This window comes from Hoplias malabaricus, chromosome 2 (genome assembly GCF_029633855.1).
Source record: "Hoplias malabaricus isolate fHopMal1 chromosome 2, fHopMal1.hap1, whole genome shotgun sequence".
Lineage (NCBI taxonomy): Eukaryota > Metazoa > Chordata > Actinopteri > Characiformes > Erythrinidae > Hoplias > Hoplias malabaricus.
The window spans coordinates 18,106,284-18,120,864 of record NC_089801.1 but is presented as its reverse complement, the minus strand read 5'-3'; the positions used below and the strand labels follow the sequence as shown (position 1 = coordinate 18,120,864).

The following is a 14,581-nucleotide window of genomic DNA, read 5'->3' as shown; positions in this document are numbered from 1 at the left end:
TGCTGGTGTGCTGATAGTGTTGGTCACGAGTTGCATGAGTTGCCTCAGGAAGGATGTCTGATGTAAAATCTGTGCCAAGCCTAATATGCAGGTGGTAATGTTCCACTGTGGTGCCTCCTACTGGAAATTGCTGAAAGATGAAACAGCAGGGGAAGTGGTTCTAGATAAAACCTTGAACACATGAACAGCTCTTCACTGTGGAGGGAATATCTGCTGTAAATTGTTCCCTTTTTTTGTATACTTAAAGAAACACTAGGTTGGGTTTTAACCCTAAAATTACAGCTTCAAAATCATTGTGATGCTCTACTGAGCTGTAATGTGGAGCCTCTGTAGTTACTGCTCTGGGCTCAGCACTGCTGAAACTACACTATGTAACTCTGGAGGAGGGTAGGAAACCACCTCCACCCTTGATTTCAGGACAAAAATGCTGTAAAATGAATTACAATCTGCAACTGTAAGAACCCCATGAGCAAAAATACTAAGTTTTACCTAGTGTTGCTTTAACGTGACTAGCATTGTCTTACACTAGAGAACAATTAAATTCACCTAGACGCGTGTTCATCTGACCTATGATCACTAGCGGTTAGTGCTCTCCTCCTAGTGTGTTGAGCTCCAGTGATGTCAGGGTAGAAACCATCTGAGAAAATAAAGCCCTCACAATAAAGACAGGCTCACTGCAGTCAGTCGGTGTAACTCTTTTATGGCACGAGTGCAGAGGTGGTACAGCTCTAGACAAACCCGCAGTGCAGTACATTAGGAATGCGATTACACAGACATAGGTCTAACAGGTTAGAAATTAAATCACAAGTTCTTGGTCCCAGTTCTGTGCTCGGGCGCCGTGACCATAAACCTCTCGCTTATAGTGTTACTCTAATGTGCTTTAGATTTCATTGAGAGAGAGAAAGAAGACCCTCACCTGTCATTGTCCTCCAAGCTCTGACTTCTATAAAGATATTAACACACGGGTGTTGAGACAAGGAATTACATCACACAGATAAAAGCCGTATATACAGTGTTCAAGTAGAAAAACCTTGGGGCTTAAAGGGACACAACTCAGGCACAAATGTATTAAAAAGTTGACTCTTAAAAATAAAGGTGACTTAGGGGCACTTGGTTTTAGAAAATAAACTTAAACTAATTGGTAAAGCATCTTTACATCCACACGGATCAGCCACAAGATTAAAACCACTGCCCGCTGAAGTAAAGAGAAAATGCTTCAAGTCTGTTTTCTCAGCCCAGAAAACATAAGCGGAGACAGAGAACTAAAGTGGTCAGAAACCCATCAAGAAACCTTTACGTCACCTTTATTTTTAAGAGTCTTGTTTCTGGAAGCACTGAAAGGTAAGAAGAAAAGGAAAGTTCCACCCCACTTTATTTTTTCTGCCTGCGTAACACTAAAAGTTGGGGGGAAAGTTCTAGCGTTCACTGTACAACTTTAGCCCTCAATAAACATGAAATACATATTTTTAACATCACTTTTAACCGTTTTTAGAGTGTTGTTCAGGAAGAAAAAATAATAAACAGGACTCAGTGACACATTTTCAACTTTTCTTTTCTTACCCTTCAGATGTTCCTTGTGTCCAGAAGCGTAAAAGTTGTAATATCATCATCATCATCATGAGACAAAAAACCATGGAGCAAAAAATTAACATAGGATTCAAACACAGTAAGCTACAAAAAACATTAAAATTTCAAAGGTAAAAGAGTTGTCCCGCTCTTCTAAACTCATACAGTGTGTGTGTGTGTCCTATGAGCTTCTCCTAAACCAGAATGAAGACTGGAAAATTTAAAGAGGAAATGCATTGATATTACTACATTTCTACATCAGCCGCTCACAGAAAGTGAGGACAGTAGACGATGGGGGACAGTGGACAGTGGAGGTGAATGGAAGCAGACGTCCTCCTCTCAAAGCCCCTCATAGAAAGTGAGGACAGTAGACGGTGGGGGACACACAGCCGATGCCAGACCACAGTGTGGAGAAGGGGGTGGTGTACAGTGGTGTACTCCTGGTGGAGGGGGATGTACAGGACAAAGTAAGGAACAGAAATGTATGAGTTGAGATGTGGAGGAGAGGGAATAAAAGGTGTTTGAGTTTGTTCTGAAGACACAGGCGCCTGGTTCCATTCGGCACCACTGCAAACACATCTGAGTCTCTACTATTAACCACTGAACACACACACACTTTAGAAGAGGGGGATTTGGGGAACTGAGAGGAATTCTTCTTTTAACAAAATCAGAAAAAGAATCAAATAAGGATCAGAACATAGGAAACATTAGTGGCGTTTCATCATTGCACACCTCTCCTAAAAACAAACAGGATAAACTCATTTACAAACTGGCGTCAGGTCCGTATTGCACCACATCGCTGTGTCGTAGCATTTCCTTTTTCCTATAAAACACAGGCATCACTCCCGAAACAAAGAAAGCCCTGTCTATAACAGAGAGACTACAACTTCTGCCATTCTCTTCTGATATTTGCCTGCCACCTTTGCTAGCATTTTTCCTACCGCATGGGGGCGCCATATATTTATTTATGTTAGACTGTGTAAAGTCAGCATGGCAGCGATTGCGTGTAAAACAAAACAAAATAAAACAAAACTGAGGCCACTGAAGTCCACTTTACATTATCATAACTCTGCTGCTGCTTTTCTGAACATAGCTCTTTTGTTTTCTGTTTATAAAAAGACCAAAGCAGACCCCAATGCGCTTGAATTTTAATCTTTCTTTTCTACAGAGGGGTTCAGATCAAACCCCGATGGCGCCGCGGCCGAGAAGCTGCGTCGTATCGTCGTCCGAAAGGTGTCCGTCATCTTCATCCTCCTCTTCCTCGTCCTCAGTGTCATCCTCAGACCCCTCGATAGGAGAATAATACCCGTTGTATCCCAGCAGCTGTGAGCTCGGGGTCAGGCACTGAGCGGACGTTGTTACCGTGGCGTTGCCTGGTGCCGTGCCGACAGTGGAGTCATAAGTCATTGATGAGGGCGATGTGGGATTAGAGGATCGTAGCAAAGGGGTGCGCTCCGTTTGCATCCCCCCTGTAGCCCCGCCGCTGGGAGACCGCGCCTCCTCTTCGTCGGAATCTGACGACTCCGAGTAGTCGGGGCTTGAGCGTGTCACGCGCTGCTTACACACGGGACACGTCTTCTTTGACTGCGTGAGCCAGGGGTCCACGCACTTACAGTGGTAGGCTGCAGGATGGGAGAGAGAAAACGAGTTTACAACACATTAGACTACAACATTCACCCTGTTTTTGACAGAGTGTAAAAACTCCAGGAGCACTGCCGAGTCTGATCCACTCAGAGGAGCGGAATATACACTAACACAACACCACACATCACTGAGAGTGTCTCACCAGGCCGGAGGGGGTCATAATGTTAAGGTTGTAAAGTATAAGTGTATGAATAAGTTTTAAAGTTCTTTTGTGTGATGTATAACTATTTTTAACTATAATTTAAATTAATAATTTAACAGTCTCCTACTCTTTTGTCTATTTGTGGTAATTGTGTTACAACTGTTATTTTATTTTTTAAAAACTAGTCAATTAAACACATTTTAAAAATAAATAATTAATAAAATATTAAGATGCTATGTCCATGATCAGATCACCAACATCTCCATCTTTAAATCGTCTAAACCCAAACTCTCACAGTCTTCTGCAGCTTTTTCCTATTTTTTGTTGAATAAAATAAGAATTGTCATTTTTAATACGACACACAGTCACCGTAAACTGACAAAAGAGTTGGGGAAGGTTTACATTTTACACACTACACAAAAAAATGTTTTAAAACATTTGTACAACATGTATATTATATTCCTCACAGATGATACAGACTAGGACAGGGTTTTGGGTTCATTTACCATGTGAACACGGCAACACTCTCAGCTTATCACCCTCTTCATATTCATCCAGACAAATAGCACACACATCGTATTCATCACCTGAGAGAGAGAGAGAGAGAGAGAGAGAGAGAGAGAGAGAGAGAGAGAGAATATAAATAACATTATAACATGGGTTTTCCATCCACCAGTTTTTTGTGAATTATGAAACTACGCACAACATAAACCTGAATGGAAAAGGCCCAAAAGTTTAAAGAGTTTTACACTTAGCTGCGGTGGAAAGTTTTGACTATTGCTAAAGTGCAAATGCGCAAAAGAGCGACGGAAAAGGGTTTTTGAATAAACGATGACGTCTCGGCTGGTTCAGACCAAACAGCGCCCCCAAGAGCTCCGGACTGACCCCACGAACAGAGGCTTTCAACAGACTCTTTAGGATCACCCTGTTTTCACACCAGCCTCACAGGAGCTAAGCAAAAGTCAGAGACTCTGTATTTTGCCATTCTTTCGGTGCCGCCCCTGGTCACGAACAGCCAAAGTCATCGGAAGTTTATTCGCAAAAGTGTAACAAATTTTCTGTCAGTATTTTTTGGTGCGCATAACATTAACCTTTTGGATGGAAGCCCAGCTTGAGTGATTATTTCATGCTGTATTTACATTCATATTATTGTAATTAAGTCATTAAAAATGTCTAAAAAGTAATTTAACCCTGCAGTGTCCAGAGGGGACGGTGTAAGCAGTGCACTGTGTCTGTGGTAATGTCTCACCTTTGGTGAACCTGTGAATAGGAATCTTCTTCAACTGCTCTTTTGAAAGTCTGTTTTTCCTTTGTCTCTTTCTGTACTGTACACAACGCACAATCTACACACACAAACACAAACATACACACAGTGTGTACCAGTTTCTCTGGTGTACAGGCAGCACATTCAAGTTACTGGGATTTTTATAATATATTAGTATTGCCAGGATTATTTTGTACTAGTTCCATTTGAAAATGCACATGAATTACAAATAAAATCCTATGTCTAATAGGATGAATCAGATCTTATGGTCATTGTTTTTTATAAAAATTACATTTATGTAAACTATATCTGTATATTTCAGAGCTGCACAATCAAGACAAAATCTGCAAAATCTTCAGCACAAAGAAATTTTCTATTTAATCTTGACCTCAGAAACGCTCCAGTCATCATTCAAACTCAGTCTCCACTTACCAGGATGATGACCATGACAATGATGATGAGGCCCACTACTCCGGTGAAGGGGATGAGGTAGTAGGCGAGTGGGAAAGAGAAATCTGGCTTCAGGATGATGTAGGCCCTTTGGAAAAGCAGAACCAGAAGCAGAATCAGAATTCGATCAAGGCTTTGTCTCAGCTCACCTCATCTCACCTGGCTCCATCAGCAGAAGCACCACTGCCAAAACGTTCATCAGCTCATCCAACAGTGCCATCAGGAACATGGGCCCACAAAGCCAATCAGAACACAGCTCAATCATCAACAGCCAATCAGAGCCTTATGTGAACAGCTAGCTGCCAGCCAATCAGAAAATAACACTGGGCTCTGACGGACCAATCAAGCAGGGATTAAAGGACTGTGTGCTGTTTGTTTGAAGTAGCTTGCTAGTATTTACTGTCAATTAGACCTCTTTATGACATCCATTGGTTTCCATAGCAACGATTACAATTTGCCAAAAAAGGGGACTGCTGACACAAAACTAGCATAATCTCCAACTTTACATGGTTTTAATGAAATGTCTGCGATCTGCTTTGCTTTCAGCACCTGTTCCTTTAAATGATAATGAGCCACTTGCTGTTAACCCTGACCCCGAGCGCACAGCAGTGAGGAGCGAGGAGCAAAAGCTCTGGTTTTTAGCTGTTTTCACTCTGTTCTCTTTCTTCTCCCTTCTCGTTTTCTCAATATTTACTCAGTGCTCTTATTTCTCTGTGCTGGTTGTGTCTCATTTAACCTCGTCTTTGCAGTCTCACAAACGCAGGTCCAGCACTGTAATTGGACAGACTCAGATGAGGGGGCGGGGCCATTCTAAAGTCCATGCACATGACATCAGAAGCAGAGCAAAATCAGAACGGACCGTTTTTCCCATTGTTTCTGGCTAAGGCAGCACACAAAAAAAAAAGTGGTCTTGTTTCACAGTGTGTGATTTGGTGGGCTCTAAAACCCCACAATAATGTGTATATGCACTGAACAAGGAATATTGTCATAATTATTGTCCCTTTAAGGAGTCTGCCTTTGTTGATAACCTCTCACAAGACCTGGCTTCTGATGATTTATTAAAACAATCCTTCCCACAGGAATATCATGTCCACACTGACTGTGTTTATCATTCCTATGATTTAACAAAAAGGCCAGCTCTGAATCAGCTCAAACCCTCACTCGGAAAACAAACGCGGCGCCCCCAGCAGGACACAAAGCCTTGTTATAGGAGACATGGAGCACACAGAGAGCTCTGACTCTATATACATTCATTAGAAAAGACAAGACCTACGTATTAAACCAAGAGTAAGCTATTTTCCCCAGATGTGTGCGAGAGTGAAAGTATTGTGAGAGGAAGTGCTGCTTCCTTTGCATGCCAGATAAATTTGCTGACTCCATCTAAAACTCCATCTGAGTCTTGATGTGTTTTTGAGTTCTTGTTTCTTTCTATGAATAGCAACAACATCCTTTCATACATACTGCCATCAGACATACTTACAAACTGCCCCCTTGTTTCTAAACGCATTCCCCACTCTCTTAGCTCCACTGCCCACTCCAGTCATTCTGTAGATCTACAAACACTGTTGCTCTGCATACTTGGTTACCCCATTTTCACTCTGTTCTGCTCAGGACCCTTCAGGACCCCCACAGAGCAGGTATGATTTGGGTGGAGGATCATTCCCGTCGCTGCAGTTACACTGACGTGGGGGATGGTGTGTAAGTGTATATTCCACTGGTATGAGCAGATCAGTATGACTGACTCACACCATGACGCTGCATGACTCGATGAGTCCATTTGTGTGTGTGTCTCTCACCCTTTCTCCGGAATGACGAACTTGTACAGCACTTCCGAGGCATAGTAGCTGGTGAACACTGAGGGGATATCTATCATTTCAGCAATAGTTTCTGCATGAGTGCACACACACACACACACACACACGAGAGAGCGAGAGAGAGAGAGAGAGAGAGAGAGAGACAGGACAAAATCCCACTTAAACACAGTAACAGTAATGGAAATCAACAGCACAAATTACATGCAAATTTATATGCAACAGATGATTACTGGGTTGAACAGTAAATGTGTGTGTGTTTGTGTTTCTCACCATTGCTGTAGTTCATATTCAGCAGGTTGTTTGAGTACACATTGTAGACGATGGCAGCACTGTATCCTGCCTGCTGAGCATGCAGCACCTGCAGCACCACAGAGACAAAACTCTCAATTATACTGACACCTACTGGTCTACGTGTGTCTTGTGCCACTTTTCCACTAAATGGTACCTAACACTATTGTGTTTGGCTTTCCTCCTCCTCCACCAGGTGAATCAGGTCCTGGTTCTGGAAGCGGGTTCTTGTTTAGTGACTGTTTTCTCGTGGTTCTGAGCGAGTCGAGTAGGGACTAAACCGTGGCGTGTAAACCTTGCAGAGCGCTGATTGTCCAGAGAGAGTCGTCACTCTACGCCACGCAACACAGGCGACCAGACCTCCCATTAGAGACGGTGCTGTGAGATGACTCTTGATACATTTGGGGGGGGGGAGTTGGAAACCAACCAGGGACCAAACAGCGAGTAGACTCCTGTAGAGTCTGTACCATGTAGTGGAAAAGCGCCAAGAGACTGCAGTATGGACATTTTTAAACACACGGCTTCCACCATGCGGGGGACCCGCTCTAAGGAGTTTATAGTGATTTATTCAGGGACTGCAAAGCAATATTGTTCTTCATCTCACGTGAGCTACTCTTAACAATGGAGAACGTGAAAATGATCATCGCTTACAAAAATCTGGCTACTTCTTTTGACCGTAAAAACAGATAATGTTCAATAACGTGGCACTGACCTTGATGTCGAAGTTGCAGTCGTAGCGACGGATCAGAACGATGTACTTTGTCGTGCTGTTGGGGTCAGACGGAGTCGGAGATGATGGGGGAGGTTCAATAGGAGAGCAGCCGTTCATAGGACGAGACGGCACAAGAAAACCCTGGGACACACAGATGTCAGCATTTAATCAGAATAACATTTCTTCAACAGTAAAAAATTCTAAACGAAGAACGCAACCTATACACTAACAATGAGAGAAATAAAGACAAAGAGTAAATCTATATTTCTTTGGTACAAGGGGGTACAGCTACGTTAATTAAAAAAAAAAAAAAAAAAAAAAAAAAAAAAACAGTGTCACCATTCCTCCTCCTTTCATTCTCCTTACCATCAGTCCATCCTCAGGCAGCTGAGCGCCGAAGAGAGCCGGGAGGTCCTCCAGTAGAATCGAGGTCATGTTTCTGTACTGCTGTGAATCACAAAGAGAGAATCCAATAGTACTTTTACTACTAATACTATTATTTATTACTGCTGCTGATATTACTACTATTACTGTGGCTATTACTACTACTATTATTACTATTGTTATTGTTATGATAACTACTACCTGTACAACTATCATTACTAAGTTTAATACTAAAATTATAATCTCCATTGTTACTACTGCTGTTATTTTTTATAAGAATGATAATAAATCATCTAATTAATAAAATCTATAATGTTAAGTACGTGCTGGTAGGCAATTTTTGCGACAATGAGAATGGTATCTGATAAACAATGGACTTACAGCATAGATGTAGGCCTGGCCAGGAGAGGGCGCCAGAACACAGCAGAGGACAAAGGTCACAACCCCGAGAGAAGGCCCAAAAAATGAGGACGAACCTACACAGGCCATAGTTATACTAGAGACAGAGAGAGAGAGAGAGACAGAGAGAGAGCGAAAGCAAGAGAGAAAGAAAGAGACAGAGAGAGAGGAGAGAAAGCAAGAGAGAGAGAAAGAAAAATGAGAAAGGGAGAGAGAAAAAAAGAGAGAGAGGTCAAGTCATACCTGACTTATTTTTTTTAGTAGTCAGTTCTTATTTACCCCTTTTCCTTTGTTAATCAGCAAACACAAAGCCACTGTACAAGTCCCAGGCCCCTGCTATACTCCGGAATCTCAGGTTATATTTTAATGGATGAAAACAGAGTGCAGAGATCGGGGAGGAGTTACACACACTAAAGTAAACGAGCGCCTTCATTTCACTGAGAGGAGAAAACACTAAACGTCTCCATTATCGAGCCCTCGTTTAAGGGTTACGAAGGGTACGGATCAGAACCCTGGACTGCAGATAAAAACGACCTTATCTGGAACACAAACATGTGAATGAGACTCATTCCTTTCTTTCAGTGACTTTGAAGCTGCTGAGACACGGTCTGAGCAAAGTTCTCCCTTAAAATCACAGCTATTGCATTGCCCCCAGGTCAAAAACACTCTGCAGTCAATTCAAGATCAATTCTGTTCTGTTTGATCAGGATCAGAGCGGAATAATTATCCAAAAGGAAAATGACATGAAGCACATCAAACTCAGGAGTTACAAAAATCAACCAGACTCAACAGTGCTTTACCAAAACATGAAATGAGCTTTTATTGTTATTGCACTGCAGCACATGGAAATGATGCCTCTATAAACTAAAAACACACACACGTCTTTTAATGATAAATATTCATATCGTATACATTACATAGTATGAAACAAAGTGTGAAACTCACAGTGCAGCCTCAGATTTTCCTCCAAATGTGAAATACAACATTTTTCCTTGTGTTAAATTCATCATCCAGACACAAATTGGGAAGGTATCAAACAATTTTATCAATCAATAAACAAATCACTTTGTCTCTGACCCTAAACCTGAAGTAATTTACTCAAAGAAGTCACCTTTTCCAGCTCAAACCCAGAGGTTTACATTCATTAGGCTCTAATACAGAGGGATTTACAAGTTTGTAGGGTATATGCGGGTCATGTGGCCAAGTACAGCAGCTTATTATTTACTGAGCACTGTGAACGACCCAGAAAAGTCTGCACGGCAGCTCCTTCCAACAGCCGAGGAGAGTAAACCCTACTGAGGTGGCTCCCTGGGAGTCTGACTCAATCAAACCAGTTCGGCAGGACTGGAGTTCAACTGGAGTTCCATCACATTCACCACAGAAACTGGAAACAGCAGCTACACAGAGACATGCACTCGCCGCGTCAAATCAGGGACAGATACTTTAATGAACACTGAAGTGTCTGTTTTAAGCACCGAAGAGCAGCGAACAGTATTTATGAAAGCGATTATTCTTCTTTACACTTCTTCCAGGAAGTGCAGCTCACAAGATGAAGAATCAAGCTGCTTTGTTGTCCCAAAATGAACGGACATTTATGCTCCATAGAGAGGGTTCCGCAGATGGTGGTGTCCATGTTTAATACAGTTTTATACAGGATCTGACACATCCAGGCCATCGCAATACATCCATATCTCTCCTTCCTTCATTCCCTCAGTCATTTTTTTTTTTTAAATTTATTTATTTAATGTAGCTTTATTTATTTTTCTGTACAGTTTTTAATCATCAGTTGATCATTTGTGATGAGAAAAATATTGATAGAGTATTTGATTCCTAATATAATCAACATGAACAGACCTAGTACAAATGTTACAGAAGCACAGGAAGTGCTGCCTGGTTTTAGGAAGCAGTTTCTCTGACAAAACTGGAGTAAATTTAGACACACTTCCTGCTCAAAAAACATCTGTGTGCCAAAATACAGCTCAAGATTTCATTCTGACGAGCTCAGGCCCTGAAATGATTCACTGTTAATGGAAATCGTTAGTAACTAGTGTTTAGAGGTAAGTGTTTGGTATGAGCCACGCTTACAGAAATAAAACATTTGTTTAATGCCAATCAGTAGAGAATATTCCTCCATTAATTATTACATAACAATACACCTTAAATTTCATTGGAAGTCAATGTAAAAAGATTTTACATGAATGATTTTGGAGTGTTTCTATTGGTCATTCGTCATGACATGTTCAGATGATGTAGTAACTACACACCCACAAACACAGAGATACAGGTTTTCCATTGGACAGTGACAGATAGCACCATAGGTCCAGTGCAAAACAATAAGCCAAAGTTAGCATGTCTCCGCTCATCAACATCATTTAAAAAGTGATGAAACCTTTAACTTAATCACCTCCAGTCTGTGAGCACCCTGTAAGTGGATTTGACCAATCAGATCAAGTCAAACGCCCATGTAGTGTGACATCACAACCACCACAAACAGACCACCCACAAGAAGAAAATGGGAGATATCCACTTCCTCACGGCCAAAATAACACACAAAGGCCAGAGCTCTGTGAAAATGGTCTTTTTGTACCGGGATATGAGTATGTCATTTTATCTACTGCGTCACTCCAATGTTATACACATATTTAAACATTATTGACCAGTACTGCTGCATGTGTGTGTGTGTGTGTGTGTGTGTGTGTGTGTATCTGTCTGCCTGTCCATTATGAAGAAATCGATGAAGGTACAGCCACCTGCTCCCTGAGTCACGGGATTTTACAGAAATGAAACTGCTGAATGAATCGACATAAAACCCAAACTCAAGAAGAGCTTTAACTCTTGCAGAATCAATCTTTATTCAGTATTTACAACACAAAGTACAAACCTGGACCTCATCCACAGCCATTACACATCTGGCCTTGAAAGGGCCATAAGTGGGAATTAATGAGGTTCTAATTAAAAAAAAAAATCATGTGGAGATGAGTAAACTACTTTCCAATCACAGAAAATAATCATTGAACTTTGCAGATTAAAAGTGAACAACTATTTTACATTTAACATTACTCTTCACGTTTACTGTTGCAGTGCTTTTATTGGTGTGTTGACACCCAAAAAGCACCTGAAATATACATAACAGGGTAAATAAATAGATTTATGATACACATGTCTTTTTAAAAAGTACTGCTTTCACACAGCTATGGGAACCCTACAGAGCTCTGGAGGCCTTCCCAACAGATAAGATTAGTTTCTGGCTTATGGGGATTCAATTGCTCTGAATGTGTGTGTGTTTGTGTTTCACACAGTCAGGGTGGTTCAGACATGTGATGTTTTTTAATCAAAAGTGTGTTGTGAGAATAAGAGCGAAAGAGGAAAAAAAATGAAATAGAGACGCTCCCTTCATGGAAATTACATCAAACAAAACAAACAAACAAAAAAAATGGGGAGCAGCCCATAATCCCACGAGAAGTGCAGGGGCTTAGTTAAAACTGTAGGAATAAAAAGTCACATTTACAGATGACTGGGTTCTTAGAAATCTGTGAGAATGAGGCTCTAATTTTGCCCTACAATTTACACAATTGTCCATAGGGGAATTGTATATAAACAGAGCAATACACAGGGTCTTCATGTTATGCAGTAGTTTTCATACCATACTCTCCATGTGAGAGACCCGCGCTTTAGAGCATAAACGGGTTAATTCAGGAGCTCAAACGCAATGTAAAAATAATAAATAATCACTTTCATAAATATTGGTGGTAAACAATTGCTGCTCCCTTTACTACACCGAGGTGAAAAAAACATCTCGGAATAAATAAAACTTGTACATTTATAGCAAATTGCATGTTCTTGCTTATTATAGAGTATATTTATTAAATTGATCTATGAGATTATATATATATAAATAATAAAAACAGCTCATGTATCAATCCCCTGCTTCGGTTTATTGTATAACAACAATACAAACTGCTGAATAACGTCCTCCACATTTACAATAACAAAAAGTGATCCTTACACACAATATAACTATAAAAAATAAATATACCACCTTATAAAGCTATGTTATACCACCTTAAAATTAGCAATTTCCCACACTTTAACTTACTTAGCTAGCTACCATTCCTAGGTCGGTTGAACTTTGTAATTGTTCATAACAATACAATCGCTTACAAAACAGTGAAATAATGTTTAAATGGCTTTTAAATGCCCTAAAAGTGTTGAATATAACCAAGATACACATTTAAAAGCGTGTTTTTGTAGTTTACTTACTATCCCAACGTTCAGCCAATGCAGATACCGTAGACGCCACCAGCAAAATCCCGAAAGGACAAAAAACAACGTGGTTTTCTCCTCACAACGACTAAAAACCGCTTTCTCCAAAAAGTATAGACTCCAATTAGCGCGGGTTAAGTGTCTGTCATTGTGAGATTTTTTTAAAAAAGCGTTTTTCTGTGTTTCCTCTCTGTTTTGTTGCTCAGATCCGTGTTTACACTCCCAACACCAGGCCGAGTGAACGCAAAGATAGGGTGACGCACTTCTCGCGAGATCTCATGTGTGAAAGTCTGGTAATGGAGAGTTCTCGCGATATTATGCCGATCATAACACAAGGGCTTGAAAGTCTGTTTACATTTCAGGAGGCTGTTCCAAAAAAGTAGAATTTCTCAATTTAGCCAGATACCTTAAGCCCAAAGCGGAGGATTAGGACAAATAAGAATGTCCCTCAGATCTTTTACTGTTGGACACATTTGAACGGAGGCTTAAGTTATCGGGCTAAACTGAGTAGTCCTTCATTATGTATTATCTGGGGGTGTTCCAGAAAGCAGGGTTTTTGATTTTGCTAGTTAATGTGGACCCAGAGTTGAAAACTATTTATTTTCAAATTTGTTCCTAAAGGACAAGCTTGATATTTGGTTTTAATTAATATGGGGACAAAGTGGCATACGCTCCTTGTTTTCTCATTTAAAGAAAGCAATTACAGTTCTCAGTATTGGTCTGAAAACTCACAGTTAGATATTTCCTCCACTACCCACTGTAGCATGAGCTGAAAGTCTGTTAGATACACAGCAACAGCAACTAAGTGATGTGGGACTTTATCAGAATGTATGCAAATTAGAGATGATGACATCATTCACAGAAATCAATCGCATTGTTCTGTACATATGAAAGACACATCACTGTTTAATATGAGAGCATGAACACACAGATACAGAAATAATGCAAAGTGTACACACACAGAGCTCAAATCCGCAGTATGTAGCACTGACCCATGAACATCCAGGAACCCGAGAATAACCAAAGGAGGAATAATTATCTCAAGGCACAGAATAGGCCCTGGTTTGAGAGCCACAACTTCAGCAGAGGTTTTCCTGCAGGAAGAAAACATCTACGGCACTCAAACCAGTGCTCATCCAGGCCCAGGAAAAAAAAGACACGGAGAACGCCCTGATAAGTCCATAGGTTACACTGCTGGATAGCAGTGTATAACACATTGCACATTGGATTTACAGACAGGAATAAATGCCACCAGGGTCAGTGTAAGAAATAAGACTCTTGAAATTCTGCTGTAAAATTACGGACTAGTTTTTATGTATCCAAAGAGAAAAAGAACTCATTCAATCAAAATTTATTTCTATAGCACTTACCACAGCAGAAGTCGTCACAGAGCAGCTTTCCATTGATCTGTGTCTGAACCTCCTCTGAGCGAGCCAGGGGCAACAGTGGCAAGGAAAATCTCCCTCGGCGCATGAAGAAGAAACCTTTGAAGGAAGCAAGACAAGACAAGATCCTCCTCTGGTCTGGAGAGCACAACACTCCATGAAAACCTTTTTTTTTTTTGTTTTAGATAAATGCATAATGGCATTATGCTTAATGCTTAAAAACCAAAAAGAAATGGTTTTGCTCTTTAAGTTATAGTTTTGTCCAGAGGG

The 14,581-nt window shown here is 40.8% G+C and overlaps 1 protein-coding gene across 2 annotated transcripts; it reads right to left on the bottom strand.

Moving 5' to 3' along the window:
• Positions 1 to 672: 672 nt before the first annotated feature.
• On the bottom strand, positions 673 to 13,158 carry rnf167 (ring finger protein 167). 2 transcript variants are annotated; one of them, XM_066650978.1, is made up of 10 exons: positions 12,924 to 13,158; positions 8,646 to 8,760; positions 8,247 to 8,324; positions 7,881 to 8,021; positions 7,151 to 7,238; positions 6,863 to 6,953; positions 5,049 to 5,154; positions 4,602 to 4,695; positions 3,859 to 3,939; positions 673 to 3,188 (listed from the first exon to the last, which is right to left on the bottom strand). In XM_066650978.1, exons 2-10 carry the CDS (start codon positions 8,751 to 8,753, stop codon positions 2,746 to 2,748), a joined length of 1,230 nt encoding a protein of 409 aa, XP_066507075.1. In that variant the 5' UTR covers positions 8,754 to 8,760; positions 12,924 to 13,158; the 3' UTR covers positions 673 to 2,745. The 2 variants fall into 2 exon arrangements, with proteins under 2 accessions (XP_066507075.1, XP_066507064.1); XM_066650967.1 differs by having other exon boundaries at positions 675 to 3,188; positions 8,247 to 8,327.
• Between the last annotated feature and the right edge of the window lie 1,423 nt (positions 13,159 to 14,581).

Excerpts from the sequence above, each read along its gene's own strand:
- rnf167 (XM_066650967.1), bottom strand. The coding sequence starts at position 8,753 with ATGGCCTGTGTAGGTTCGTCCTCATTTTTTGGGCCTTCTCTCGGGGTT. Across the intron at positions 7,239-7,880 it reads ACTGCAACTTCGACATCAAG|GTGCTGCATGCTCAGCAGGC; the intron begins GTCAGTGCCACG and ends GTGGTGCTGCAG. Across the intron at positions 4,696-5,048 it reads TTGTCATGGTCATCATCCTG|ATTGTGCGTTGTGTACAGTA; the intron begins GTAAGTGGAGAC and ends TTGTGTGTGTAG.